General features: G+C 51.5%; 1 protein-coding gene across 1 annotated transcript in view; it reads right to left on the reverse strand.

Annotated features, from left to right (window-relative positions):
• OTOF (otoferlin) overlaps positions 1 to 26,952 on the reverse strand; it is a 100,496-nt gene that overhangs the window by 27,666 nt on the left and 45,878 nt on the right. Inside the window, exons 6-11 of the mRNA XM_058427027.1 lie at positions 17,823 to 17,896; positions 16,312 to 16,438; positions 15,766 to 15,820; positions 8,940 to 9,071; positions 3,695 to 3,757; positions 3,226 to 3,310 (exon numbers count right to left, since the gene is read on the reverse strand). Coding sequence (XP_058283010.1) covers positions 3,226 to 3,310; positions 3,695 to 3,757; positions 8,940 to 9,071; positions 15,766 to 15,820; positions 16,312 to 16,438; positions 17,823 to 17,896 — 536 coding nt within the window. The remainder of the gene's footprint in view (positions 1 to 3,225; positions 3,311 to 3,694; positions 3,758 to 8,939; positions 9,072 to 15,765; positions 15,821 to 16,311; positions 16,439 to 17,822; positions 17,897 to 26,952) is intronic.

Consider the following 26,952-nt stretch of genomic DNA (forward strand, 5'->3'; position numbering starts at 1 on the left):
ATGAGGAGATGGACAGAAAGCTCAATGAATGGGTGCATAAATGGGCAGAGGGATGGGTGATGAGCTGCCTGGCTGGCTGAGAGATAGCTGGACAGATGGTGAATGGATTATTGGATAGAAGGAGCCATTAATATGTGGACATGTGGGTGGGTAGATATATGGATGGGTGGGTGGATGGATGGATATATGGGTGGGTAGATCTGTGGATGGGTGGGTAGGTGGATGGATCTGTGGATAGATAGGTGGGTAGATATATGGATGGGTGGGTGGGTGGATGGATGGATATATGGGTGAGTGGGTGGATCTGTGGACAGGCGGGTGGGTGGGTGGATGGATTCATGGATGGGTGGGTGGGTGGACCAATGGATATATGGATTGGTGGGTGAATGGATAGATACATGGATGGGTGGGTAGATCTGTGGATAGGTGGGTGGATGGATTTGTAGATGGGTTGGTGAGTGGATGGATGGATACAGGGGTAGATGTATAGAGGTGTGCATGGTTAGATGAATTGGGGACATTTAGCAAGGAAAGAGAATACGATTCAGGAGGAATGTAAAATTTGCCTTCAAATTTAAAGGCTATTTTTCTTTTTGTCCTGAAAGAGAGACCTGTGAAAGTGAGTGAAGGTTACAGGATGACAGATTTTGAGATGACCTAAAGAAAGTGAAGATATCTAAAATAAGAAGTAGTGAGCGCCCCATTTCTGGGAGGACTAAGCAAGGTTAGATGACCAATCAGAGATGGTGCTGTGGGGGTCCCTACATCAGGTTAACACTTGACTGATGACTTCTGAGGCCCTTCTAGTCCTAATACTGTGTGATCTCAGGCTAGAGATACAAGGACCACATGAGATCCTGAGCTATATGCTTACCAGCCTGAAACATCATTTCACCTCCCTTCAGCCTGGGGCTGACACCTGCCAGTCAAGGCTAGCCCAGCTGGGGAAGTTGCTGCAACCCAGACCTCCTTTATGATCTATGAGGACGAGTGTACGGCCCCAACTTCCTCTATGATCTATGAGGATGAGTGTATGGCCTGTCCTCACCAACAACAGAGAGTAGCAAACAGTAAACAGTTTCCTGATGTTGCATCTGGTGGTACAAATGACAAATGTGGTCCTGCCAGGGTGAGAAGAGGGTCTCTCGGGAAACCCCTTCCAATTCCAAGAGCTATCGACACCACCCAAAGCTTCCCAGCAGCACCCAGGAGTGTCTCTGGGAGCGTGCTGTCCAACAATGCCCTGGCTGGAACCGACAACTCATCAAGAAGCTCAGGACAAACTGGAGACATCAGAGTAAAGACAATGGGTCTCAACTCTAGGACCCGTGTGACTTCAGGCTCTCCTGTCCCTGGGAGGGCACCAGGCTCAGGGCTGGATTCAGCAGGAGCAGCAAATTTTGAGCTAGGTTACCCAAGTGGAGACCTGGGCCCACGTCCTGTTTCTGCCGCTTACTCACAGTGTGCCCATGGACCAGCTGTTTAAGCCTGCTGAGCCTCAGTTTCCTCATGGTGAAATGGGAATGATGCCTACATGGGGTCGTGAGGGTGAGGCCTGCTGGGACAGTGAGCTTAGCCCAATATCTGGCACTTACTGATGGCCTGGTGGTTTCCTCACCAGGACTTTACTACCCAGAAGCCCAGAGGTCCATATTAGACTAATCTCTGCCTTTTTCTCCACCCCCTGACTTTCTCTTGGCTCGCGGCCTCAGGCCTGCCAATGGTACCCAGGCCACTGCTCAGCCCTGGGAGGAGTTTATCCTTAGGGATGCCAGTCATTCCAAGCAAGTAGTCCACGGCTATGCATGCTTCCTGGGAAGCAACACGGCAGGAGGCCAACTCTTCCCTGCTCCCCATGGCACTGATGGTCAGCAAGGCTGCCCTCCGCTAAGGGCCATAGCATGTGTGGGGCGGTGGCAAAGGCACTGGCCTGGGAGCTGGAGACAGGCGTGCTACTCCTAGATGGGGGGCAAACCCCTTCATCACCCTGGGCTTCAGTTTATCTTCACAGAGGCTGGACTAGATGTTTTTCAGGTCTTGGGCAGCTTGAGTATTCTATGATCTTGTGATTTTTATGTGTATAATCATGGTTTTGGACTCAGATTCCCTGGTCTAAGTCACAGTTGCAATGTGCACCAGCTGGACATCTCTTGGGTTGAACCACAAGCGATCGCCAATTTGTTCAACCTACTAGTTTAGTGATATCTCTAAGCCCCTTCATTTCTCTTAGCCTCATTTATCTCATCTGCAAAATGGGAAGAAATGCTGCTGCCTACATTACTGTTTTGTGAGGGTCAAATGTGACAACTGGGTGAAATTATGTTGTCATTGTCAAAGGGCCTAATGGGGTCATCACAGCACTCTGAGCAGTGCATTCACTTCAGGGACACGGGGTGGTCCCTAACCTGCCCACATGGTGAGCTGTCATCTGGCAGGCTGAGGCACTTCCTCTGCCTGGCCCACCTCACAAGCCCTCTGGGCCACCCCTTGGGGTTCCCTTGCCAACCCCATTGCTGTTACCCTACAGGACGCCATGGAGCCCACATGGCTGTCCAAGAGCCTGGGGCTCTTGGAAGAAGTGTTTTCAGAGACTAGAGTCCCTCAGAGGCCGCCGCACTACATCTGGCATTGACCAGCATCACCGCGTTCAGATTGGATAGTGTGACTCAGTGAGGCTCTGGGGACACACGGCCTGACTTCACCCCCGACCAGCTGTGTGGCTGGGGCAAGCCTTGGCTCTGAGCCTCAACTGTAAAAGGGGACGGCAGGGTCCTGTGAGGGATGGAAAGGGGTTCCTTTCTGCTCAGCAGGTGTCAGCCCAGGAGGCAGGAGTCCAGGCGCAGCCCCTCTGCAGGCTGTGACGGGTCTCCCTCACTGCATCCTCTACTACTACTGGTCAGCCTCTACTACTACTATGGCCAGTGACGCGCCAGCCTGCCATGCACTCCGGAGCATGCGATGAAGCTCCTTCCAGGCTCTGTGCAGAGTTACTGACCTAATTATGAGTGAGAACCCACCAGACTGGGTGCACAGTTGCTCACTGCATTTGTGTACAGACTGTGCACGCCACTTCTCCGCAGGCCAGATGGCTGTGTGTACTAACAGTTGCCAGACTGTGGTCTTTGCCAGGCTTTTCCCAGGAACCGCCACAGCGGGAAAGGCCCCGTGCACCACGCTCCCTGAGCCGTGCACACCTCGACTGACCGGCCATGCGCAGGTACTCACCTGGCTGCGAGTACACGGTTCCCACGTCCATTTTGAAGGAGCCCACCAGGGTGCCACTGCGTAGCAGGTTCTTGGAGTGAATCACCTTTCAGGCAGAACCACAGCCCCCCCGTCAGGCCCGGCAAGGGTGAGGCTTTCCACGGGGCAGTGGTGGGACCCGAGCTTTTTGGTGAAGCGGGAGGGCGTTTGGCAGAGTGGGGTGGCTCGCTGAGGCTCAGCATCAGCTCCTCCTGCCCACGCCAGTTTCTCGCTGGCCTCCATGTACGAGCGAATGCACTATTTAGAGGCACCCGATGAAAGGGGTGGGTGGGGGCCAGAATCCAGCCTGTGCCCTACTTGCCCAGCCGTGTGTCCAGGCACGGTGCTGCCTCTTTATGATGGGTCTAGACAGAGGGGGCCCCTCTCAAGTCTGCACAAAGGTCCAGTTTGAGGGAGTGGCCCTGCATGCCGGGGGCTGCTCCCCACTCACCGAAATCTTGATGATCTTGTCGAACATGACATCAGGAGAGACATGGAAGTCAAACACGAAGTACTGGAGGGGGGAAGGATCCAGGCCTGCTGTCACTGAGGGCAGCAGCAACAGCCCAGGCAGTGTTGGGCCCCTCCCTCCTCACAGGGCCTGTCTGCACCCCAGACATTTGCCCGGAGCCCCAAAGTTCAGAGGAACAGCAGAGGCAACTCATCTGATCCTGACTGCCCCTGGTGGTGGGTGGTAGGAAGCAGAGCCCCATCTCCTAGGTGAGGCTGGTGCTGGCTAGTGTGGGGTGGGGAAGGAACTTGGAACAGTAGGTGGAGCAGCCCATGCCCTTGTACTGTGCTAAGAGGCACATGGCCAGGGAGCAAGGAGACCTGGGTTCTAGTCCCCGCTCTGCACCTTCTTAGCTGTGTGGCGTTGAGCAACACATTCTCTGAACCTCAGTTTCTTGAGCTGTGAAATGGGGATAATGACACCCCCTCAGAGTCTTGTTATGAGGCTCTGATGAGACAGTGTAACATATTTTACCAAATCTAAAGTGGCTACTGACTGTAAGATATACTACAGTTTAACAGGCCACATGGACATTGCCATGAAGCCACAAGTCTGCCTAGGAGACACATCCCAAATTCAGAGAGGTTAAACTGTAAAATAACGCAAGCCTCAGAGCAGATGAACCATGGTGTGCCAAAGCACTTAGTTGGCAGTCGATGTGAAATGCCATGGGCGTGCACTGTCCTTTGGTGCTGTGGGCTGCCACGCACATTTGCAGTCCCCATCTCTTCCCTTGGCCTGGGTGTGCAGGCGCTGAGGATGAGGGTGTGGGGCAGTTAGTAGAGGGGCTGCTGCTTTGGAGAACTGTGGTGGGGGAGAAGGGAGAAATGTTTCCAATGTGCTTGGGGTAAATGTCCAAAGAGAACGTGCTCCTGGCTGCTGGGGGCTGGCCCTTGAGCACTGAGGGTAAAGCCAGCTTCACAGCCAGCCCCACCTGGCTGTTACTGCTAGATCAATCACTTTCTTGCCTGAGCCTCAGTTTATCTATTATACTATGAATGTGGAGATATGATCCAGGGCTGTCGTGCTGAACTGCTCCAGGGGTGCCATTCACACGGGGGCTTCAAGGTGTAGTTGTGAAGTTGCAAGGAGACAACCTGGTCAAGTTTTTAACGCAGGTGTGCACCCACGGTAAGCACACAGTAAGCAGCGACAGCTGTGCATGACACTAACAGGCACGGGGTGTACTGGCCGGGGTTCTGAAGCTCTGGGGAGGCGGATGGAGATATAGATTTGGGAATCGTCAGCACAAGATGGTAACTGACACCTTGGGGATGGAGGAAATACTTGGGGAGAGCATGGGAGGGGAAGCAGGCCCAGGTCAGGGCTCCAAGAAGACACAGCCTTTCGGCCAAGAAGTCAGGCTGGGGAGATGGAACTGGAGAGACAGGGGAAGCAGGAGAGTGGCGTGAGGGGCCCCCAAGAGGAGCAGCAGGCAGCGGGATGAAAGAAACTGGGTGATCAAGGGAGAGCAGGATGATATGGACATTACACTCAGGAACAGCAAGGTCCTTGGCGACCTTGAGGAGAGCAGTGTCAATGACATCTAGAGGCAGAAACCCTGCAAAGATTGAGGGGTGACTGGGGGGAGGAAGTGAGGACAACCCAAGTGGTCTGACTGTGGAGGGGTGGAGAGAAAAAGGAGGTCACTGGAGAGGTGCGTGGGAATGAGGAAAGGCCCAGAGAGAGGTGACAGACTCCTAGTTCCTGTCCTTGAGCACACATGGGTCTTCATGGTTGTACTTAGCATATGCTGGAGTAGAACACCTTATAGGCAAGGAAGAAGGGGCAGGAAGAAAAACAAAGACAGAGTTGGGCTGTGCAATGCCAGGTTCTTTGAGCTGTAGAAAGAGAAGGATCCAAGGCAAAGGGGAGAGCTGGATTTTCAGCAGGAGGAAGGACGGTGGTGCTCCCAAGATGCCCAGGGCAGGGCCAGATGCACACACAGGACACACAGGAAAGGAGCCTTAGTCTGATTTGTGAATGGCCAGCTTGTTCTGGAAGGGCAAAGGCTTTGAGCTTCCCTGCACACAGGCAGGCTCGGGGCCAGGCAGGGTGATCAGGCCAGGTGCCCACAGCTGTGCTGGCCCCAGGGGAGCGAGCTAGCTGAGCTAGGGCCAGAATCTCGAACTCTCTGAGCTGTCTGCAACCAAATTCCTGGTATTTCCTGAGCATATTTTCCTTTTGTAATAGCTTAGATACCTAAGTCATGTTGATTGTTCCCACCTCCCTCTGTTGTTTTAATGGAGTCAAAGGAAGTTTCCTACCAGCTCAGATAATTAGTCAGAAATAATACATTCCCACGGCAAGGAGGACGTCCTTCATTGAAAAGAAATGTGGCATAGAAAGAGAAGAAAAGGGAAACAAAGCTTTGGGGCTGGAAAGGCTGATTTGGGGCTGGAAGGAATCATAGCAAGATAGTTTAGAATGGTGGTCTCAACTGGGGGCAATTTCAGGGGACATTTGGCATGTCTGGAAACAGTCTTGGTAGCTGTAACTAAGGGGAGTTGCTATTGGCATCTACTGGGTAGAGGCCAGGGATGCTGCTCACGTCCTACACAGCACAGGACAATCCCACCACAGTTATCCAGTCCAAGATACCACAGTGCTGAGTTTGAGAAACTCTAGTTTAGAGGAAACAGGAACAGAATCAGAGCTATTTGGGTTTGTGAAAAAGAACAAAAATGTGATCAGAAACACATTTAAGATTGTCCAAAGATGAGCAGAATGAATAGTCTTAGAGGAAGTAAACAGGGAATTTAGAAAGATTCTAGGCTGAAAGAAGGAGGGGAACTGTGCAGGGCGGAAACTGCGCCTCCTTCATCTCGGCAGCCTCCATGTTGCCCCACGTGCCACTGTCTGGTGTGCGGCAGATGCTCAGTGATGTTTGTGTCTTCCTTTGGGTGAGTGTTACTGAACCCCTCCGAGTACATGCCTGGCTCTGAACAAATACAGCGAGGCAGGAGACTGGGAGCCTCCAGTCCACCAGGAGGACAGAGACACGGAGGGCCAACCTCAATTCCGGGACATTAACACTGCAGAGAAAGGGGAGTGCTGACCTCTGACCCAGACAGAGCAGGCAAGGCTGCTCAGTAGCAAGAACATTTGAGCTGGGCCCTGCCGGGTGAGTAGGAGTTTTCGTGGGGGAGCCACAGAGTAGGGAGAGTAGCTCTGTGCCCTTGGGAAAGAGGAAGTAATTTGAATGAAAGCGGAGGTGTGTGGGCCTGGTGGAGGGAGATCCCTTGAGTTAGCAAAAGTGGCTTTAGGGCTATCAAGTAACCACAGGGGCCACAGGGACCTGTCTCCATGCCTGTCTTGGGGACATAGATGCTTATCTAGGCGGAGGCTTGTCCAGTCAGGATGTGTCCTAACGTAAGGCCAGAGATGTCAATCCTGAATGTCCTTGGGGCTGGAGGGGTCCCGAGCAGGTTGTCCAGCTCGGGGGGCCTGTGGGAAAGCAGCTGGGAGAGCAGAGTCGATTTGTGGTCACAAAGGAGAGTTCGGCCAGGCCTGGGCTGAAGGGCAGAGGTGGGCCTGGGTTTTCTTCCTGCAGGTGCACAGTCTGAGGACTCTCAGAGCTGCCTGAGAAATGCCCTCCCCGAAGCTACAGGGGGCATCTCAGCCCTCACCCACCTGAGGGTATGGGGCTCAGCTGCCTTACTCGGGCCAGCCTGGCACCCCTCACTGCCTGGAGCCACCAGGAGAAACAGACTGGGGAACCCTCCGGGAAACAGATGGCAGGGCCCAGGCCTGTGGCTTCTGGGTTAGTCTGGAGTGTGCTCAGGCATCAGGGAAAGGCCTGGGCATCCTGGTGAGAAAACATTTTAAATGGTCCATTTTCAAGGCAGGATAAGTCTAAGCACTGGCATCCGACCTGCGAATGTGACAAACCACATGGCTCATGCACCTAGAAGGTCACAATAAGTGAACAGAATGTAGAGGAGGGGTCAGCCCATGAAAGGGAAGAAAGTTTTGTTATTGGGAAACCGAAACTTAAGTGGGGAAGGGGAGCAGGGTTTAACCTTATAAGGGGGAAAATGAAACTTAGGCGACATCAGGGAAGATGTAACCCCATAGTACTCGACCACTGGGGACCTGGGGGAGGGACTTGCATGCTAGGAGATAAATTACCTGTTGTGACTGCCCCGGGTGTGCCTGCCTACCAGACACTCCATCTTGCAAGACCGTTATTAAAAGTCTCACCTTCGCTGTTCTTCGTGCCTCTAAGTCTTTGGGTTTGGATGAGTGAGTGTATTTCTCACATCCCTCCCCAGAGCTGATTATGATGGGGTCCCATTTGGAGCCTGGGAACCAAGGTGCCATATTTGTGATGGTGGCCAGAGCCCTGGGCTGGAAGCTGGGTGGGCAGCCTAGCCCCTGCTCTATCAGCAACACTCTCTGAGATTGTGGGCAAGGCCCTTCCATATGGAGGCCTCAGCATCCTCCTCTGTAAGATGGGGAGATTGAAGTAGAAGGTCTCTGAGGTCCCTAACCCTTGATGTGGCCTCAAATGGCTGGAAAGAATAGGAGTAGGTACCAAATGTTTTCTCTTTCACACCCCAAAATTAAGGCCAGTGCTCTGGAGGGAAGCCCACAGAAGTTCAGGCAACCACGAAGGAGCCGAGCCAAGAGGGTAGAACCCCACTAGCACGCCAAGGGTGATGCTGGCACTGTGAGGTTGGACAAGGTCTGCCTTCAGAAGTCTCACTGTCCCCTTGTATAAAAGGGAACTGATAGTGACAACTTTGGATGGTCCAGTTCAGAAGCATTTAGGAGCATGCCTGGCTGGTAGAAAGTACTTACTAATGGTGCCAATGCCGCCATGGGTTGGAATGAGGCAGCCCTGTCCTTGGGCTCTGGCCTGGGAAACAGTGGGGACCAGGCCTCTTGGGGAGTGGGGTTGGGGGGGTTCTTTCACAGGCACTGCTGGGGTCTGCACAGGAGCACCCGGGTGGTGTACACTTCAAAGACCAGTGTCGGCCTGCGCTCTAGACTGGGGGATTCAGAGGATTCAGAGGATGTGGCTCTGTTTGTCAGTGTCCTGAGGGTTGTAACAGGGTGGGTCACCCCTGCTGGTAGCCTGTGTGCTCCTTGACTCCCAGCCACTCCTGTTTCTCCTGGGGAGGGCTGGGGCCCACCCTCCTGCCATAGTTACAGAGGCTCCTTTCCCCACAGGGCCACTGACCTCGTTGTAATAGGGGCAGTTAGTGGACTCCTTCATGGACGTGTACTTCTTGTCATCGCCCACCTCCACGCACACCACGGGGTCCATGTTCAAGCCCACCAGCTGCCGGGCCTCGATCACTGTGATGCTGACCTGCAGGCAGGAGAAGGGGGAGCCAGAAGGAAAGCTGCCTGAGCCTAGGAGCCTGGTCCTGCAGGGGTCCAAGGGCTGGGGCAGCAGGGTCAGCGGGAGGGCCCGGGAGCCAGCACTGGCCTCCTGGGCTCCACTCTGACCACTGCCTCTCATCTGCTGGGTGATCCTGGCTCTTTCTCCTTCTGTGCCTCAGTGTCTTTATTTATAGAGGAGTAGGAGTTGGCTAACCTCTAAGTCAGTGTTCACTAGACTTAACTTGCTGGGCTGAGGGGAGGGAGAGGCATTAAAAACACTGATGCCCAGGCCACCTCCAGACCAACCAATCCAATCCTGGACATGCAGCTCAGGCATCTGTATTTTTATTTTTTTGACGGAGTCTCACTCTGTTGCCCAGGCTGGAGTGGAGTGGCATGATCTTGGCTCACTGCAACTCTCTGCCTCCTGGGTTCAAGTGATTCTTCTGCCTCAGCCTCCTGAGTAGCTGGGATTACAGGCATGCGCCACCACACCGGGCTAATTTTTGTATTTTTTATACAGATGGGTTTTTGCCATGTTGGCCAGGCTGTTCTCAAACTCCCAGCCTCAAGTGATCTGTCTGCCTCGGCCTCCCAAAGTGCTGGGATTACAGGCATGAGCCACCATGCCCGGCCTGGCATCTGTATTTTTAAAGCTCCTAGGTGATGCCAAGTGCCCTGCGTTCTTCCCCAGCGTTGATGGCTCTGCTTCAGAAAGAGCTGCCAAACCCATGTCACAGGTTTCATGCACTCAGGAATAAAGCTTTTAAAGTCTTCATTAACTTGCCTTTAATTTCCTGCTCCAGGAATTCTCATGTAAGCCTGCAGGCCTCTGATATGTCTTTGCGTTTCTGGAATTTGCCCCCCTGCCCTTTCCACATTGCTGCCTTCTCTCTGTTTGCTGAATTTCTTTGTTTGTATGGCCAGTGCAGCTTTGGTGCCTGCCTGAGCCACCTTTTTCAGCCTACTGATTGTATGTTGTGTGCACTCTGCTGTCCTTTACGTGGCTTCCAGCTCTGCAATCTTACTTATATCCTGGGAAGCCCTTTTTCAGTTGTTCATTCATGCAACAAATGTTTCCTGGAAACCTGCTGGAGCCAGGCACAGGTGGGACTGCAACAAATTTTTCCTTGTGGAGCTTACCACAAATGATTAACGGCTTTTTTTTTTTTTTTCACACTGAGTCTCTCTCTGTCACTCAGGCTGGAGTGCAGTGGCATGATCTGGGCTCACTGCAGCCTCCACCTCCTGGGTTCAAGCGATTCTTCTGCCCCAGCCTCCCAAGTAGCTGGGATTACAAGCATGTGCCACCCCACCCGGCTAATTTTTGTATTTTTTTTAGTAGAGATTGGGTTTTACCATGTTGGCCAGGCTGGTCTTGAACTCCTGACCTCAGGTGATCTGCCTGCCTTGGCCTCCCAAAGTGCTGGGAATGCAGGCACGAGCCACTGTGACCAGCCGATTATTGGCTTTTTAAGCTAAAAAGATATAAGGAGAGAGAGAGAGAGACAGAGAGAGAGAGCCAGAGCAGCGGTAATTTTTGACGTCACTACTACTTTTCCCGAACGCTCATTTTAAGCCATCAGGTCTCATTTGGATTTGGAGGTGTCAGTTCCTGTCAGGGTGGCCATGGGAAGATAGACAGAGGCATGTACTAGGGGTTGCTGAACTTGGGATTGAACCCCAGACCTGACATGTTGCCAGGTGTGAGGGCAAATGACCACATACCCTTGTGTTTTTCAGTTACAAGCAGAGACACCAGCTACCTGTAAGGTTGTGTGCGGGTTAAATGAGATCATGTGTGTCAAAATGCATCCTAAACAGCAGAAAGCTCTATAAAATGTGAGTGACCCCAGTAGAATCTCCCTTCAGCTAAGCAGTTGATCTCTCAAGTAGGTGCATGATACTTAGAATGATTGATTCACTTGCCTCTCTCAAACGTGTGTTTTAACAAGAAAAGCCTTTCCCCAGCTAGAATAAGCGTGGACCTCAGTACATTCTTCTTCTTCTTCTTTTTTTTTTTTTTTTTTTTTTTGGAGACAGAGTCTCACTCTGTTGCCCAGGCTGGAGTGCAGTGGCATGATCTAGGCTCACTGCAACCTCCACCTCCCGGGTTCAAGCTATTCTCTCCAGACTCAGACTCAGCCTCCCGAGTAGCTGGGATTATAGACGACTGCCACCGCACGGCTAATTTTTGTATTTTTAGTAGAGACGAGGTTTCACCATGTTGGCCAGGATGGTCTCAATCTCCCTCGTGATCCACCTGCCTCGGCCTCCCAAAGTGCTGGAATTATAGGCGTGAGCCACTGCGCCTGGCACATTCTTCTAATGGGACTCTGAAGGCTGCTCTTCATGCCTGTCATCTTGGAGATTTCATATTTTAGTTGTGCTTTGATGCAACTTCTAAATACAACTTTACTCGAGAGAATTATCTTCCCTTTCCGTGAAAAAGAATAACCACTAAAATGATCATCCAGTGTCCATCAAAGTCTGAAAAATATCCTGAGGGCGATGAAAAATCTACACATCAGAAGTAATCATGTTAAGGAAATAGAAATTCCAATGTTAATGAGAACATTGCCAGGAAATGGGATATTTACAAATGAAGTGACACTTGAACTAGGAAGCAAATATTTCTGTTTGGAACGTGAAGTGCCAAAGGGACGGAAGTAAAAGCTTAGAATCTGGAGCTTTGACAGAATTTCAATATTCACCACTCCTTCAGGGAGCTAAAAAGGAAATAGGACTAACTAACTTAGCTCTGAGAAGTTTACTGTGAAGAGAGCAGACACTAGAAATCCTCCTTTGCACAATAGTTTATAGAGTTTTAACTTCCACGAACCTTTTTTTGCCAAAGATTTTTAAAAACCCCATGAATTTTTCCACAACTAGTGCCCCCACCAACAATAAAAAAGGCTTTCTATAACTCAAGACTGGGAAGCAGATAGACATAGTTTTGGCATCTACCGAAGATAAGCCAGCGGCAAGTCCTCTTCCCACTGCCAAGAGAGTGGTTGGTTTTTATGTTTTCCATTTCGAGGCATGGCCATAGGACAGGCTACTTGTCCCTGTCCCCCTTTTCAGGACTCATAGGTTTCTCCCTTCCTCCATGGAGCACAGCCAGTGAAGGTGACAACCTGGACAGAAGCTCTGGCAGTAGAGGCAGAGGGTGGAGGGGGAGGTGGGCAGAGGCTTGAAGGAGCAAGGGAGGGAAGAGAAGCTCCACAGGGTGCTCATTGCTGGTTGAGGGGCAGCCCCGAGGGGAAGCTGAGGGCGCTGGAGAAAGACAACCAAGTGCATGGTGTTGGGGGAAGGGGAATGCCATTCCTGCTGCCTCCCACCCCGCCTGGGGTTCTAGGAAGGGGAAATGATGCACTTGAAATAAAAAACAAAAAACGGCTGGTCATTCTCCAGAGTTCTGGGGGAGGGGCTTGGCCATCCTTCTCTCCAATCATCAGCAGAAGACTCGATTTTCCCAGGGTGGAAGATGAAGAGGCAAACGGAGCCACAGCTGGGACCAACTGACCAGCTGACTATTCCACCATCTCCTTTCAAGATAAGGGACATAATCCCCAGTGGCTTTATGAAAGTGATCACAAGGAATAATGCTGAGTGGTAAATCTATACCCCTGTCCTGGGAAAACCCGAGAGTAATGATGCTTCCCAGGGACCTGATCCAGCTTCAAGAACATCAGCTGGGAGCTAGAGATGAGAGTTGGTGTGCCCTTTAGTACCATCCTTCTGCAACATCCATTACCCATTCCCCACTTTTCCAGGTGGCAGAGATGTGACATGACCAGATTTGCATTTTCAGAAGGTTGCTCCAGTGGTGGCATAGAGATTGGAGTGGAGGAGGCAATATGAGGGCAGGGAGACCAGGCAGAAAGTGGGTACAAGCATGCAGTTGAGGCTGCGGACCTCAGGTCAGTGGCAGAGGCATGAAATGGAGGTGAAAACTGGAGAGATGTTGGGTGACAATGTATTAAGTCTTGGTGCCAGGAAGAGACGGTAATGAAGAGACTCAAGACCCCTTGACCCACCAAGAACATCTCTGCCAAGTGCCAAGCGTTGCTCACTCTGGTGGGGAAACTGCACATTCACAGGGGGGTGACTGTGGTTTCTTGCCTTGGAGATGGCAATAATCAGGAAAGAGTTTATACATGACATGCATTCTAAACGGAAGAAACAAGGAGCATGGGTGCACCACGGTCCTTTTACCTCCAGGCTTCTTTCAGTGCCATAACCTTTAGAATGGTCCTGAGCCCTCACAACCCTTCCTGGATCTGAGTTCAGCTAAGTCTCCCCTCCTCTCACCAATGAGCTGTCCTTCCTGAGGTCTTTATAACTCATCAAACCCAAAGTCTCCAAGACAGTGAAGTCATATCTGGTTTTATTGCCTTTTATTATTTATTTATTTATTTTTAATTTTCTTTTGAGACAAGGTCTCCCTCTGTCGCCCAGGCTGGAGTGCAGTGGTGCGGTCTCGACTCACTGCAACCTCCACCTTCCGGGTTCAAGCGATTCTCCTGCCTCATCCTCCCAAGTAGCTGTGATTACAGGTATGCGCCGCCACCATGCCTGGCTAATTTTTGTATTTTTAGTAGAGACGGGGTTTCACCATGTTGGCCAGGCTGGTCTTGAGCTCCTGGCCTCATGCAATCCACTCATCTCGGCCTCCGAAAGTGCTGGGATTACAGGCATGAGCCACCGCACCCAGCCTGGTTTTATTGCATTTTACACTGTATATTGGAAGTGAAAATAATTTCACATTTGCATCCTCATAGCTCTCGCTCAAAAGTTTGCAAGGTTAGTTGTGAATGAACTTCTCAGGAAACACTATGCTACCAGGTTAAATACAACAACTGTTTTGTTCAGTTTGGTTTAAAAAGTCTTTGGAGGGGACAATGTCTGGTTCAGTTAATAAAAGTCTCTGGTAGGAAGCAGTTTGAAAAGGTTTGGAAAACAAGCACTAAGTAGCAAGATGAAGATGAACCAGGGACCCGAAGGGAGCAGCTGTCTAGAAGGCTTGATATAGAGAAGTCAACTGCTCTGATGGCTGTGGCCAGACACCCCTGGCCTTGAACCCTGGCTCTTGCCTTGGCTAACTTAGTGGCAACGACCTGGGACAGGCTCCTGACCTTCCTGGGGCCTCGCTTTCTTACCTGTAAATGCAGTAACACCTATATTTGGATGGCTGAAGAATTACACTAACTTCAATGGAAATACATATATAGCTCCTAGCACAGTGCCTGGCATAGAATAAACCTTCAAAAATAAGTTTCATGAACAATAATGACTCTATTTTTGATGTGTCCTTACCTCTGAGGCCAGTGACATGATACCTGAGTTGGGGTTGTTGTTCTTTGGAATTCTCCTGTTCTCACCACACAGAGAAACAATGCCCTGAGCCCAATCCTTTGGAAAAGCCCTCCGAAGTCTCAGGACACTTTGTGTTTGGGTTTTGGCAGAGGTGAGGGGCTGGGATTCTCAAACCTCCAAGGAATCCAATGGCTTGAAGTTATTTAAAACCACAGGGGCAGATCCGTTTGACATTGCCTGGGGCTGTTTTTCAGGCACCTGGGAAGACAGTTGTCTGAGTAGATGGAAACTAACTAAAACAAAGATGAAGGGAGATGAGGTATATTCTGCAGAAAACATGGCCAGATGTACCTTTTACATAGAAAAGTGCCATCTTATCCTTTCCATCATCACCTGAGTGAGGGGAGGTGGGGTTGTCCGTAAAGAAGGTTGGTGTGCATGGGGTCTGGGAACTAAGCATCAAAGATAAAGCTCTACCCTGGTAGATGGGGCTCACTCTGATTCTGGGGCCTGGTGCTGATATCCAGACCAAACATCCCCAGGACAGAAGTGCAGTGGCAGCCAGGTGAGATCTCTTACAAGCTCTGTCCCCTCTGAGCAGCCAGCATTCTCACTCAATCCTAGGAATGCCCAACAGTCTTCTGATTTATAGCTGAGTATTGTTAGCCTCCAAGGGAGGGTCTGGAGCAATGGAAGGTCCCTGGGCCCTTCCTGAGAGATGGTGTCCCAGCAGCCACCAGACATGCTCATCACCTGTCCTGCCTGCACTGTTGGCCACATTCACATTCTTAGAGCTGTCAACCTGTCTTTGTCTCAGTCTTTTGTCTCTAGTCTTAGAAGCACACAAATAAAAAAGTTGTGTTAATCTCAGAAAATACAGAGAAGCAAAAAGAAGAAAAAAAATCACTCACATTCTTACCATCCAGAGATAACCAGAATCGACATTACTTCCAGCAATCAAATAATACAAAACAACAATTTAAAAATCATGCCAGGAAAACTTTCTTCAAAGGCCCTTATTTTAACTGTTTGAATACTTTTTTGTAGTTCTCCTTGGTCTCTTTATGGTTTTTCTAAGTGTTTCTCACTTTTTGAAGTCCAATGCTGAACATGAAATATTGGAAGGGCTTTGATTAGCATAGGCAGAGTTCTCAAGGTTTTCTTTGGGTTTGTGTCTCTCTACTGATGATACTTCTAGGAATGCCTCCCAGGAACAAGCTTACTTTGGGAACTTATATTCAGCTTGTGGTTCTCTATGACCCCTGGATCCATGCCTCAGTATAGTGGATAATGCATATCCAGCTAGAATCCCCTACTAGAGCAGAGTCTGAAAGACATGAGTCCTCCAGGTGCCCACCTACCTGGTAATCCATGGGCCGCCCAGCACTTGGCTCCATCTTAATGTCTGGCTTAGATCTGAGGAAGAGAATGTACTGTCAGGCCTGGGATGTAGGGACTGCTTGTGGGGGAGGAAGACACTGGCAGTGGTTAGACCTGGGAGTGGGCAGAGGGACAGAATCATGGTCTTTAAACACTTAAGCACTGCCAAGAATAGTGAGGATTAGTTGTCTTCAGAGGCCTCAACAAAGAGAACTAATCAAAAGCAGAAGTAACAGAGAGACAGACATGGGGTCAATGCGTTCAAATATGGGGTGGGCAGGTCTGTGACTTTCTTGGGCTGGTAGGTATTCAAGGCCCTGAGAACAGGCCTGCAGCTGCTGTGCTCTGCTTTTGCAGGGAGAGAGGTGAGAGAAACACCCAAGGAAAAGCAGAAAAGGGTAAGGTTAGGTTAGGAAGAAGCCGTCCATGAGCCCTGATTCTTCCCTACCCAAATTCCAATCATGGCAAGCCAGGTCCTGCCTGACAGGGTGGGGGCAGCTGGGGTTGCGGGGCTCCTGTCCACTCACCGCTTGTTGGAGACATTAGTGGTGAGAGCTGTGACTGAGGCTAGAGACATCGAGTCGGGATCCAGTCCATCCCCTAGCCGAATGGCCAGATGGTCAAGGTCTTCCATCTCCAGCACCGCCGGTTCATCTGGAGAAGATGAAAGACTAGTTAGGTGGGCTGACTGATGGTGAGATAGTGACCGTTTCTCCTTTTACTCTGGCATCCAGAAAGCTGAGAGTTAAATTCGAGGTTTACTTAGTTGCTACCGCTTAGAATGTTAAGGTCTGAGTAACTGCAGTGTTTTTCTGCCTAATCCCGATCTTGGATTTGAACGGCTATTATGTCTGGTCTTGCCTTTTTATTTTAATTGAATGCTCTTTTATTGTATACTACTTACTTAGGCACTGAATATCCCTTATGGAAGAAGGTAGGGAATAAAGAATCCGTACTTTTGCAACTCTCAATAAATAGCTACCGTTTGTTGGGTGGATACTTTGTTCCAGGCACAACACCAAGACTTGACATGAATATCTCTAGTCCTTAGAGCTGTGCCCTGCCAAGATGGGCGTTATTCTCATGTCACAGGTACAGAAACGAAGGCTTAGGAAGTAACTTATCCATATCAAATAGCTGATGGAATTCAGAACCTAATGCACTGGTGTGTATTCATCTAATGAAATGCAGACATGTGGATTCCGAAAAGCCACCCAAGGATGCTGGGTTTGGTCCTCAGCCAGCAGCTGTACTCTCTCCATTTAATAAGGTGAAGGGCACGGCTGGAATTGGCATGCAGGCAAGAGGGTGGGGGAGAGAGCCTGAGGGCCAGTGGGCCACAGAGGGGATGCTGGGGGAGGGCAGCCGGGAGCCGCGATGGTGGGCCCGTGATGGAGAAGATGGCCCCCTCACATCTCCCCTGTCCTCTCCATTTCTCCCCTTGCCTTCCTCCAGGCCTCCCGTCTCCGCTGCAGCAGCTGTCTTCCCCTCACCAGCCGCTGCTCCGGGGAGGGCCCAGTGCCACCTGCTGCTCCAGCCTCCCAGGCCCGGCCCTGCCGCGCCCTCCAGCCGCCCCAGGACCTCCCCTAAGGCCAGGCTGCAGCCTGGTGAGAGCGCGCGGGCAAGGCCTGCCACCGACCCCGCACTAGTGGGAAGCTGGTTTCCCCCCAGAAATAGGGAGTTGGCCAAACAGCGTTTCTTGATGGATATTCTCTGCTGTAATTAAAACTCTGGGCTTCTGTGTGAAGAAGGAAGAACCGGGAGCAACGAGGGCGGGAGGAGCCTTGTAACCAGGCCCACCCGACAGAGGGCGCCGCCCGTTTCCCTCCCTCGGCCCCAGGGCGTCTCCTTCCTAGAGGGCCACGTATCACTGGGCGGGGCCTGGCCCTGGGCCAGCCAATGATTGTCCAGGCCCCTCCCAGATGGCTCTGGACGACCTATCCCAGGAGGGCCTTTTGGCAGCCGGGCAGGGGCTGGCAAGTGGCGAGAGGGCGCCGCGAGGCGCGGGGCTGCGGGGCTGACGCGGCACCTGTCCTACCTGGTCTTTGGGGCTCCTCCTTGTGGGACCGGTTTTTGCCGAGCTTCATGGCGGAGAACACGCTCCTCCCGGCTCTGTGAGGGGGGCCGCCAGAATGAGGTGCAGGGAGAGGGACGCATGGAGGAAAACACACAAACACAGAAGAGCCAAACATGAGAGAACACATCAGAGAAGGCAGATGGACCCGGCCCCTCACCTACTGGTCCCGAGACAGATCGGGATCTGTCTTCCCAAATTGGGAGCCATGAGGGGGGATCAGGGCAGAGAGAGACCCCTCCACTTCCCCCTTTGCCATCCTTTCACACACGGAGGAGAGGGATGGGGTCCCCAGCAAGCAGGGAACGTGGCCTTGAGCCGGAAAGAGCCGTTTTAACTGGAGCTCCTCTGGGTCTTGGACTTTTCGGGCTGATCCCAGCCCCTCAGTCTAGTCTCCTCAGAGTTCCGAGCCCCGCTAGTGTCCCCACTCTCATCCTCCCTGGCTCAGCTGGTTGGAGAGAAAGCCCGAGGACAGGAGACAGAGCATCAGAACGGCGGGGCAGGGACCAGAGAGGACTCAGGGGCAGGGGCCGATGAGGAGATGCGAGATGTGATTGAAACAAGCTGTTCAGTTCTCAGATGGCCCCGGTGCTCAAAGCCTGACTTGTCTTTCTCCAACCTCTCCGTGTTCTGGGATGCTCCTTGGTCCCCATGAAAAAGGGGGAGATGGGCCCTTTCCCATCTATCTTCGGTCCTGGATTTTGCCCCTTCTACCTGTCCCCTCTCACTGCTGAATTCCTCTTTTCCCCAACCCCAGGAACTTATGGCAGGCTCCACAGTTCCTACCTCTTCCTCTGGCTTGCTGTGGCCTTGTGCCCCCAGGCGAAGGGCCTTGCAGTCAGGGGTGAGGAAAAGGGGCAGGGGTCCTCACTGCCCTTCAGTGATGTCCCTGCAGCCGAGCCTGTGGTTCCTGGCACCAGGAAGCACCAGGAGCAGGATCAGCAGGGGGTGAAGTGCAGTGTTCCATTACCCCATCCATATTGCATGAGTGGATACCTGACTCTCTCCACTTCCCATTCTCCCTCCTCCTGGGTGTGGCCCCATCATCCTGTAGGCCCAGGTGGGGCCAGGTGCAGGCTCCAACCTGGAGCTCACTTATGGCAGAGTCCACCCTTTTTGGGTCACACATCTCCCTGTGGAGGCTCGACTATGGTTTTTAAGGCCCCACATCCTTGTTCTTTATGCTGGGGCAATGGGAGGTTGAGGACAACCTTTCTGTCCTCAGGCAGATGACCTAGAAACCTCAAGCCCCTCTCCTCAGGATTGTGGAGCCAATCTTATTCCCCAAACCTGGCCCTATCCCAACCCCAGGCCCTTTCTTTACTGTTCATATGCAAGATAAAGCACGTTCATATCCCAGTGAGGGAGCAATTGAGAATCACCCTTTTCACGTGGCAGCAGCTCACAATCTAGGGAACATTAGCATGTTCTTGAATTCCTAAAAAGGAATGGAAGAAGGCTGATGTGTCTGCACTCTTCAGTAGCATACCGTCTGCAATACGACAATGGGAAGAAAGGGAAAGAAAGAGGCTCTAAAGTCAAAGCTGATGCCTTTCGAATTATTTTTAAAAGCTTCCTCCCTTCTGATGGGGGAGGTGAGTTACACACACACACACACACACACACACACGAAATGGCCAAAAAGAGACTACCTAGGGCCAAAGGCCTTTCCAGATGTCTGCAATGTCTGCAGATGTCTGCTCATTTCATCTTCCTGGCAATCCTCTGAGGGCCACATGCTTCTCCTCATTCAACCAGTAAAAAGACTGAGGCTCAGAGAGGGGACAATAATCGCAAGGTCACATGGTGAGTGGCAGAACTAGGATTGAAGCAGAAAGCTCCTGTGTTCTAGGCCAGCAATGTTTTCGCCGCATCTCGGGTCCTTTGCCTCGATGCCATAGGACTCTACTTTTCCGTGGGCATGAATTCCATCCCATCCTGACCATTTGGGATTTTAGCTAAAAGGCCCCAGGGCTGGCACCCATAGGTACAGGTATGGTCTGTGTGCTGGCATAATTTACAGATCAGGATGCTGTCATCTGTGGAGTCTCATAGATCATACCCATGTTTACAAAGAAGAGGCTCATTCAAAAAGAACCTGAGCACCCACACATTTGGGAAAGGACTGCTGTGCATGTTAAATTGCTGGTGACATAACATTGAACAGATCAATGAACCTACCAGAAATAATCGTGTGATGGTGGGGAAAGGACCGCCCTGGCTGGCTTGCCCTGAAGCATCCTGTGGGATTTCTCCCCACCTGCTGGCCCCAAGGACAGGGTGCTGGCTGTCCCGACCCCTGCCATAGGCCCAGCCTCAGAAGTGTGGTTTCTGTGGGCCTCCTCGTGGGTCACTTCCTGTCTCAGTGCTTCGGATTCCTTTTTGCCCAGCCTTGCTGCTCAACTATGTCTCTCCTGAATTACCCAGGATCCTGCAGGGCTCAGCGTTTGACTTTGTACCATTACTTCTTGGCCATTCCTGGGCTGTGTTATTCTTGCAGTCCCCGGCCCTTCCCCATGTGTGACCTACATAGTTAGCCTTTGCCATTGCAGCCTGCTCCAGCCACAGACTTCCCTCTCCCCTGTCCCTTCCCCACTTCCCCAGAGGGGAAGTGCTCTGACATGGTAGGTCAGAAGCAGGCCCTGCCTGGAGAAGCCGGCTGCCCAGCCTGCTGGGATGGGATCTGGCCCTGCTGCCTGAGTCCCAGGGGGAGTGCAAGGTAGCAGGAAATGGTGGCTTTCAGAGGCTGGTCCCATGGACTCACCCAGGTGGAAAACGACCTGAGGCATCCGTGGGGCACTTACGGCCCTTGAATTTGAAAGTCACTTTATTTCTTAACACAGATTTGAAAGAAATGATTGAGGCTTTAAAAAACTATACTTGTCCTGGTCCGGTGCAGTGGCTCATGCCTGTAATCCCAGCACTTTGGGAGGCTGAGGCAGGTGGATCACTTGAGGTCAGGAGTTCGAGACCAGCCTGGTCAACACGGTGAAACCCCATCTCTACTAAAATTAGCTGGGTGTGGTGGCACACACATGTAATCCCAGTTACTCGGGAGGCTGAGGCAGGAGAATTGCTTGAACCTGGGAGGCGGAGGTTGCAGTGAGCCAAGATCGCACCACTGCACTCCAGCCTGGGTGACAGAGTGAGACTCTGTCTCAAACAAACACACAAACAAAAACTATAGTTGTCCAACTATCTCTACTACACCTTGAAGCAATTCAAAGGAGAAATCTCTCCCTTCCAACCCTGCATAGTTTTAGCTGTCTGAAGTGGTAGTACTGGTAGCACTCCTGTGTGCCTGGGAATATCTCAAAAGGATATTGTCTTTGTCCCTTTATTAAAAATGCAGAAATGTGTAGTGAAGGATGTAATTTCCAGAATTCTTACTACAGGCTCTGTACCTCTGATTCTCCTAGACTTGCTCTTCAATGAATCTGAATTGTGATCAGTACAGCATGATGTCATCACTGCCACTGCCCTTTGTAATTTTCTGATCAGTAACACATCAGAAGTTCACTATAGAAAAAGCCCTTTCTGCCTGATTGCAGCACCAGTTCCCAGAAAGCAGATGCCTGCTTCTCTTGGCAAACTGTGAAGGAGAGTTTTGAAATAAATGTTAACTTAATCGGGGAATTTTGAAGATTATCTATTTGTCTGAAAGACTTAGATTTCAAAAAATGTAATTTGCTGATGAGGTGTCTTGTCCTGGCCTTTTTTTGTTTTCAAAAAAAAATTCTGCATTTGGTCTAGTTGAGTTCTACAATTACCAAAAATAGGATATGGTGAGAAACAGACAAAGAAAACAAACCAATAATCAACTCAGTGAAAACTCACTTTACAATCAAATGGCTCCTTATTCTTGGGCGTATTAAAGCTTGAGAAGTGAGAGCCAAGGGGAGGCCAGTATCCCAGGACCCTCTGAGGATTTAGAATCCGTTTGAGTTTCCTGTGGCCGCATTCACCATGGTCAGAATGAAATGCACCTACAATCTAGACTGGTATTTATCTCTAGAGAAAAAATGCTAAAATTAGTTCGCTTATTGTAAACTATAAATCTGATGATTTCTCCGCTCATTTTATGGCCCAGATTTAGAAGCATGTTGCTTGGCTGTGTGGTGCACACAGGGTCCTAGGAAGAGCTTAGTATTCATAATGACTTGGGAACATTCACCAAACTAAATTTAGTGACCCGAGTGTTTCATTAACTCAAGCCTCTGGATTATTCTGAAACCTAATAAAGACCTGACCATAAATGAGCTGCAGGTCGCATCCATTCACTGTCCAGGGCTTCTGCCCCATGACTGGCTTCAACTGGAACTACTAGGCTCATTAGCTCAGGCCTCAGGTAATCAATCAGCATAAAGACTCCTATCTATGAGAAATAGGGTCTGTGGTCCTTCTTTGCATTGCTCAAACAGCCCAATTTTCAAAACCTGGACGCATGTTATCCAAGCACCCCTAAATGGGTTTATTTAAAAAATTTTCCATGCCCCAAGGCACAGGGAATTTCATAATTTCAGTCTTTACAGGTGTCTTTGAAAGTGAGTTGAATTTCAGTTGGTTTTTGAATAGCTTTCCATAGGTGGGCAGGATAGGCTGACCCTTTATACAAGAACCACCCTGTCTCCAAACTGGCCCCGTTGCACATGTGCCCACGTTGTACCAGAAGGCTTGGGGGACCCATACACACTTGTCCTGACCCCAGGATTGTCAGGGAAACTGGCTCTTCAGTTCTTGCTGGCGGCCCAGCCCTTTGCAAGCCTCAAGCAAGCAGCATCATGGAAGATGATGGGTGTTTTCTCATCTCCCCAAACCAGCCTATCCCAGAATGTCACACAATATGAGTTCTTTCATGGGTTGAATCTTGTTTCTCTACTTCAACTTAAATTTATTTCCATTTATCTCTTCTCAGTGGAGATAGATACCAACCAGCTTTGCCACACATTAACATTTCAGAGATTGAAATCTGTCTCCACGGTTTTCTCTCCTCCAGGCTAAAGAGTTTAAATTTGTTCAATCTCTTCTTAGAAATCTCATTTTCCTATTCTTTCAATAGTCCTATTGCTCTACACATAATAATAATAATAATACTATATGCCAGTTTACTTTATCTCATGTGCTAATTAGAGATGGTAAGAAATTAGGGCAGAGAAGTGCTAGGGAACCAGTATTTTTGTGGACCTACTATGTGCTGGCACTGTGAGGCCCCTCTTACTCCAACTGTAGCCAGTCAAAGGGATCAGGCCAGTCTGTGTCCCTGTGGGTCTGGCCTGGGACAGACTGGGGAGCTGGGCATCAAGAAGGGCCTTAGAGCATCACTGATCTCAGGCAGAGAAGCTGGGGATGGACAGGCTGCTCGTATCTCATTCATATGCCCTTTACATCTAAGCATCTATGGAGAAACCTGAGCCCTTGAGGACCCCCTAAGAGGACTCCCCAGCTCAGCATTCCCCATCATCGCCACCTGCCCTGGATTCAGTTCCCTGGCTCTGAGCCTTGACACATGCTCTGCCTACGTGTCTTCCCTTACTGGGAACCTGGCAAACTCCTCCATCCTTCAAGTCTCTGGGCTGGAGCTCTTCCTACACAGTGCCATTTCCTCCATCACTACAGAGTTAAGACTGCAGCATCATTGCTTTTGCTTGTGTGTAACAAATGTGAGTTAGAACTCATACTTTTTTTGAAGCAATGAATGAGGCTGTGAGTTCCCCAGACTCATTCATCTTAATGCCAGTGGATACCCCAAGCCCACACCAGTGTTGATCAGTTCAGACCCCTCAACTCACAATCCTGATATTTCCATGATATCTTCAGATGAACTAATTCTTAATGTATTGAGGCCACAGTTTTGAGCAGATCTCTTAAGATCTCTGGGGCTCAGGTTCCTTATCTGGAAGATAAAAAAGACCACACTCCTGGCTTTTCAGCTCTCATTGGTGTGTTTGGAGAATTAGATTAAATTTAGAGTACAGTCAAGTTCTCTAAACTTCCTGGGTCTATGGTGAGCTCTGGGTCAGAAGTCAGCTTCTCTATGTTCTGGTTCCAGCTCTGCCCCTGTTCTGAGACTCAGATTTGTTATCTGTAAGAGCAGGTGTTGACCAGAGGCCTCCTCCAGTGTGGTCTGCTTTGGCTATCCCTGCCCTTGTGAGATCCCGTGATGCTAGAGTCCTCCAGATGTCAGTGTGCTTCTAGGGGTGCCTACGAGACCCATTCACAACCCCCAGCCTTGGAATCTTTCCAGACCCTTGTGACCGGCCCCTCCCACTTGCAGGACCCTTCTCCCCTTCTCCTATCCTCTCCAGACAGCACCCTGACCTCATTTTTCCAGGAAGCCTTTTGGGGAGATGAAGATAGAGAGGGCCGCCCAAATGGTGGCCTCTCCTTAGCTTCCTGGGGGTCTCCAACTCCACCCACGACTTGCAGCTGCAAAGGGTACCCAGAGCCCCTCCTCCTTATGCCTCCAGCTGCCTGGCCCTGCCTCGCCCCTGTTGGGAGAGGGGTCCCTGACGTCCTCGTGCCCCTCCCCCCTTTGTCTTAACTGTCCCCTCCCTCCCAGGGAAGCCCTAAGGCCACAGGATGGGGGCCGAACAGTGGAGGAGGAACAAGACACGGAGAGGAGGACGGTCACCCCTGAGAGCCCAGAGTGGAGACCAGAAGGTCTGGCCACCTCCCGCCCCCACCCTAACCCCTCCTTGTCCCTCACCCCCGTGGCCAGGTGAAAAGGCCTCCCTGGGCCTGCATGACCTGTACCAGCTCCATCATGAGAGCCCACTCCTGAGCCCTCTCAGCCGAGCCCGTCCCGCCCTCCGCAGCCTGTGGCGAGGAGGCCTCTGCCCCCGCAAAGACACTGCCGCATCTGCCCTGGCCTGGGACACCTACTTGTGCTTGTCATCTCTGCCTCCCTTGGTCTTCTCTCTGCCTTTGCTGAGTAGGGGGAAGAAATGAGGAGACAAGGGGACACATGTGAGGGGCTGTGGACCAGAGACACTGGCCTCAGCCCCGGCCCCCGCGGACCTGCACGCTCCCCAGGGGCCTCCTTGTCCCACAGACTTCTCACCCCACAGCTTCTCACAGTAGCAAGCCTAGGTCTGCAGGGTAGGGGTCCCACGGCCCTGAGTTCTGCCTTGGGGGAGAGGGGAGGGGCCCACAGTGCCGGGCCTGTGTGGCCACTATTCCAACCCCAAGCTCTGATACCTCAGGGTCTCAGCTCATCGCCCCTACTGGGCTAAGATCTGATGATTCCACAATGTGGGTCGCAGCTTCCTCAGGGAACACAGGGTTAGATGAGCCTGGCCACCCTCCAGGCCTGGGCCACCCTGCTCCTCTGCCTACCGGCTCCCCTACTCCCCTGCTCCCCTCCAATGGGGTGGGAGCTCCCAGGCTCTGGGGGCCTCTAGGGGAACAGTGGGCTAAGTCTGCTCTGTGAGGGTGAGGCAGGGCTGGGGGTCCTGCTACGGAGTGCACACGGGTGGATGGGGGCAGTTCTAGGGGTGCAGGTGGGGCAGTAAGCGAGCTACCACTCCAGGGCTCAGAGCAGGGGAAAACCGCGCCCCTATCTCACTTTAGGGAGGCTTCCAGAAAACTTTTCTGGAATGTTCTCTCAACGCTTTCCCAGTGCTGTGGCAATGAGGATGAAGACAAGAAAGTGAATAACAATTAGCAAATTATTCCTCTCCTCACACCCTGTTCTGGCACAGGCCTTGCCCAGGTAGATTTGACTCTATACCCCGGTGGCTCAAGACCTGAAGGCCTAGACACAGCTGCAGTCCAGCACTGGCCAGCTAACCTTTACGTTAGGCAGGCAGGTCAGTCTGTAATTCAAAGGTGTTAACATCAGCCAGGCCTCTGGCTGCCCACATCAGCTGAGACCACTAAGCGGAGAAGAGCTCACAGCAGAGGAGGAGAACTGTGTCTCAAGCACAAAATCCTAGTGCGCCCGGCTGCCCCGGCTCCTCTGAGCAGCTTTGGGAGCTGCTGCAACTCTGGGGCTCAGCCTGGAGAAGGGAGGCAGCAGAGGATTTTCTAGCTCTCTAGGGGCCGTGGGAACTGATTTTAAAACACTTTTGGGGTGAGGCTGCGTGTACTGGCCCCACATGCACACACTTCTGCATGCCCACCCTGTGTCCCTCTGTCTCAGAGCCCCACCATGCACATGTGCCCCACTGCCCTCTGGCCCCAGCATAGGCGGAAGTTACCTGGCTTCTGCAGGTCTCCACTGGAGTGAAAGAATGATCAACAAGGAGAATGAGGAAAGTGGCTCCTGCCCCATACTCCTCCCAGATGAGACCCAGCAGAGAGGAGACCAGCAGAAGAGGGTCTGGGCAGCAGAAGGAGGTGGGGATCATGGAGGGCAGGAGAGCCAGGCCAGGTGGAGAAAATGAGAAGAGGAGATAGTCGCAGAATACAGGAACTCAGGAGGAAGGGCTCAGGTTTCTACAGTTCAGCTGCAAGACTAAAGCTGGGATTTCTTCCTTTGTCCTTTCTAAGATGTGACTCCTAAAGACAGCATCAACAGCAGAGCCCAGAATCCAGAGTCCTCCCTGGTGTCATGCAGTGCATGTGAGTGTGTGCAAACACATGGGCACTTGTGTACACGCGTGTGTGCATGTGAGTGTGGTCAGGGCCAAAGTCACTTTCTCTCCAGAGACTAGGGCAGGCATACGCTACCAGGCAAGGGTCTGGAACACCAATTTTGTGCTGCTGAGAGTGGAGTGCCCATGAGGTTAGGGATTCATTCCGTCTCTGCAACACTGGGAGCCTGGGGAGGCGAGGGGAACGTTGAGTAAGTGAGCTCCCTACCCCTGCCCCTGGGCCAGTAAGGCTCCTGTGTGGGCTGTTTCTGCAGAGCCCTTGGTATAGGGTGGGGAGCAAGAGCTGAGAAGGTGCTTGGACAGTGCCTGAGCCAGAGGGTCAGGTGCTGCTCGGGGTAGAAGTTGACATCAGGGTAACATGGAGTCAGTGAAGAGGAAGGAAGTGAACACTGGCTGAGCACCTGCCACGTGCCAGGCACAGGGGTGGGTGGCTCGCAAGTGCACCTCACTCAATCCTGGCACTCCTGTGAGGCATCCATGAGCCCCGTCTCACAAATGGG

This window comes from Hylobates moloch, unplaced genomic scaffold (genome assembly GCF_009828535.3).
Source record: "Hylobates moloch isolate HMO894 unplaced genomic scaffold, HMol_V3 SCAFFOLD_13, whole genome shotgun sequence".
Taxonomy (NCBI): domain Eukaryota; kingdom Metazoa; phylum Chordata; class Mammalia; order Primates; family Hylobatidae; genus Hylobates; species Hylobates moloch.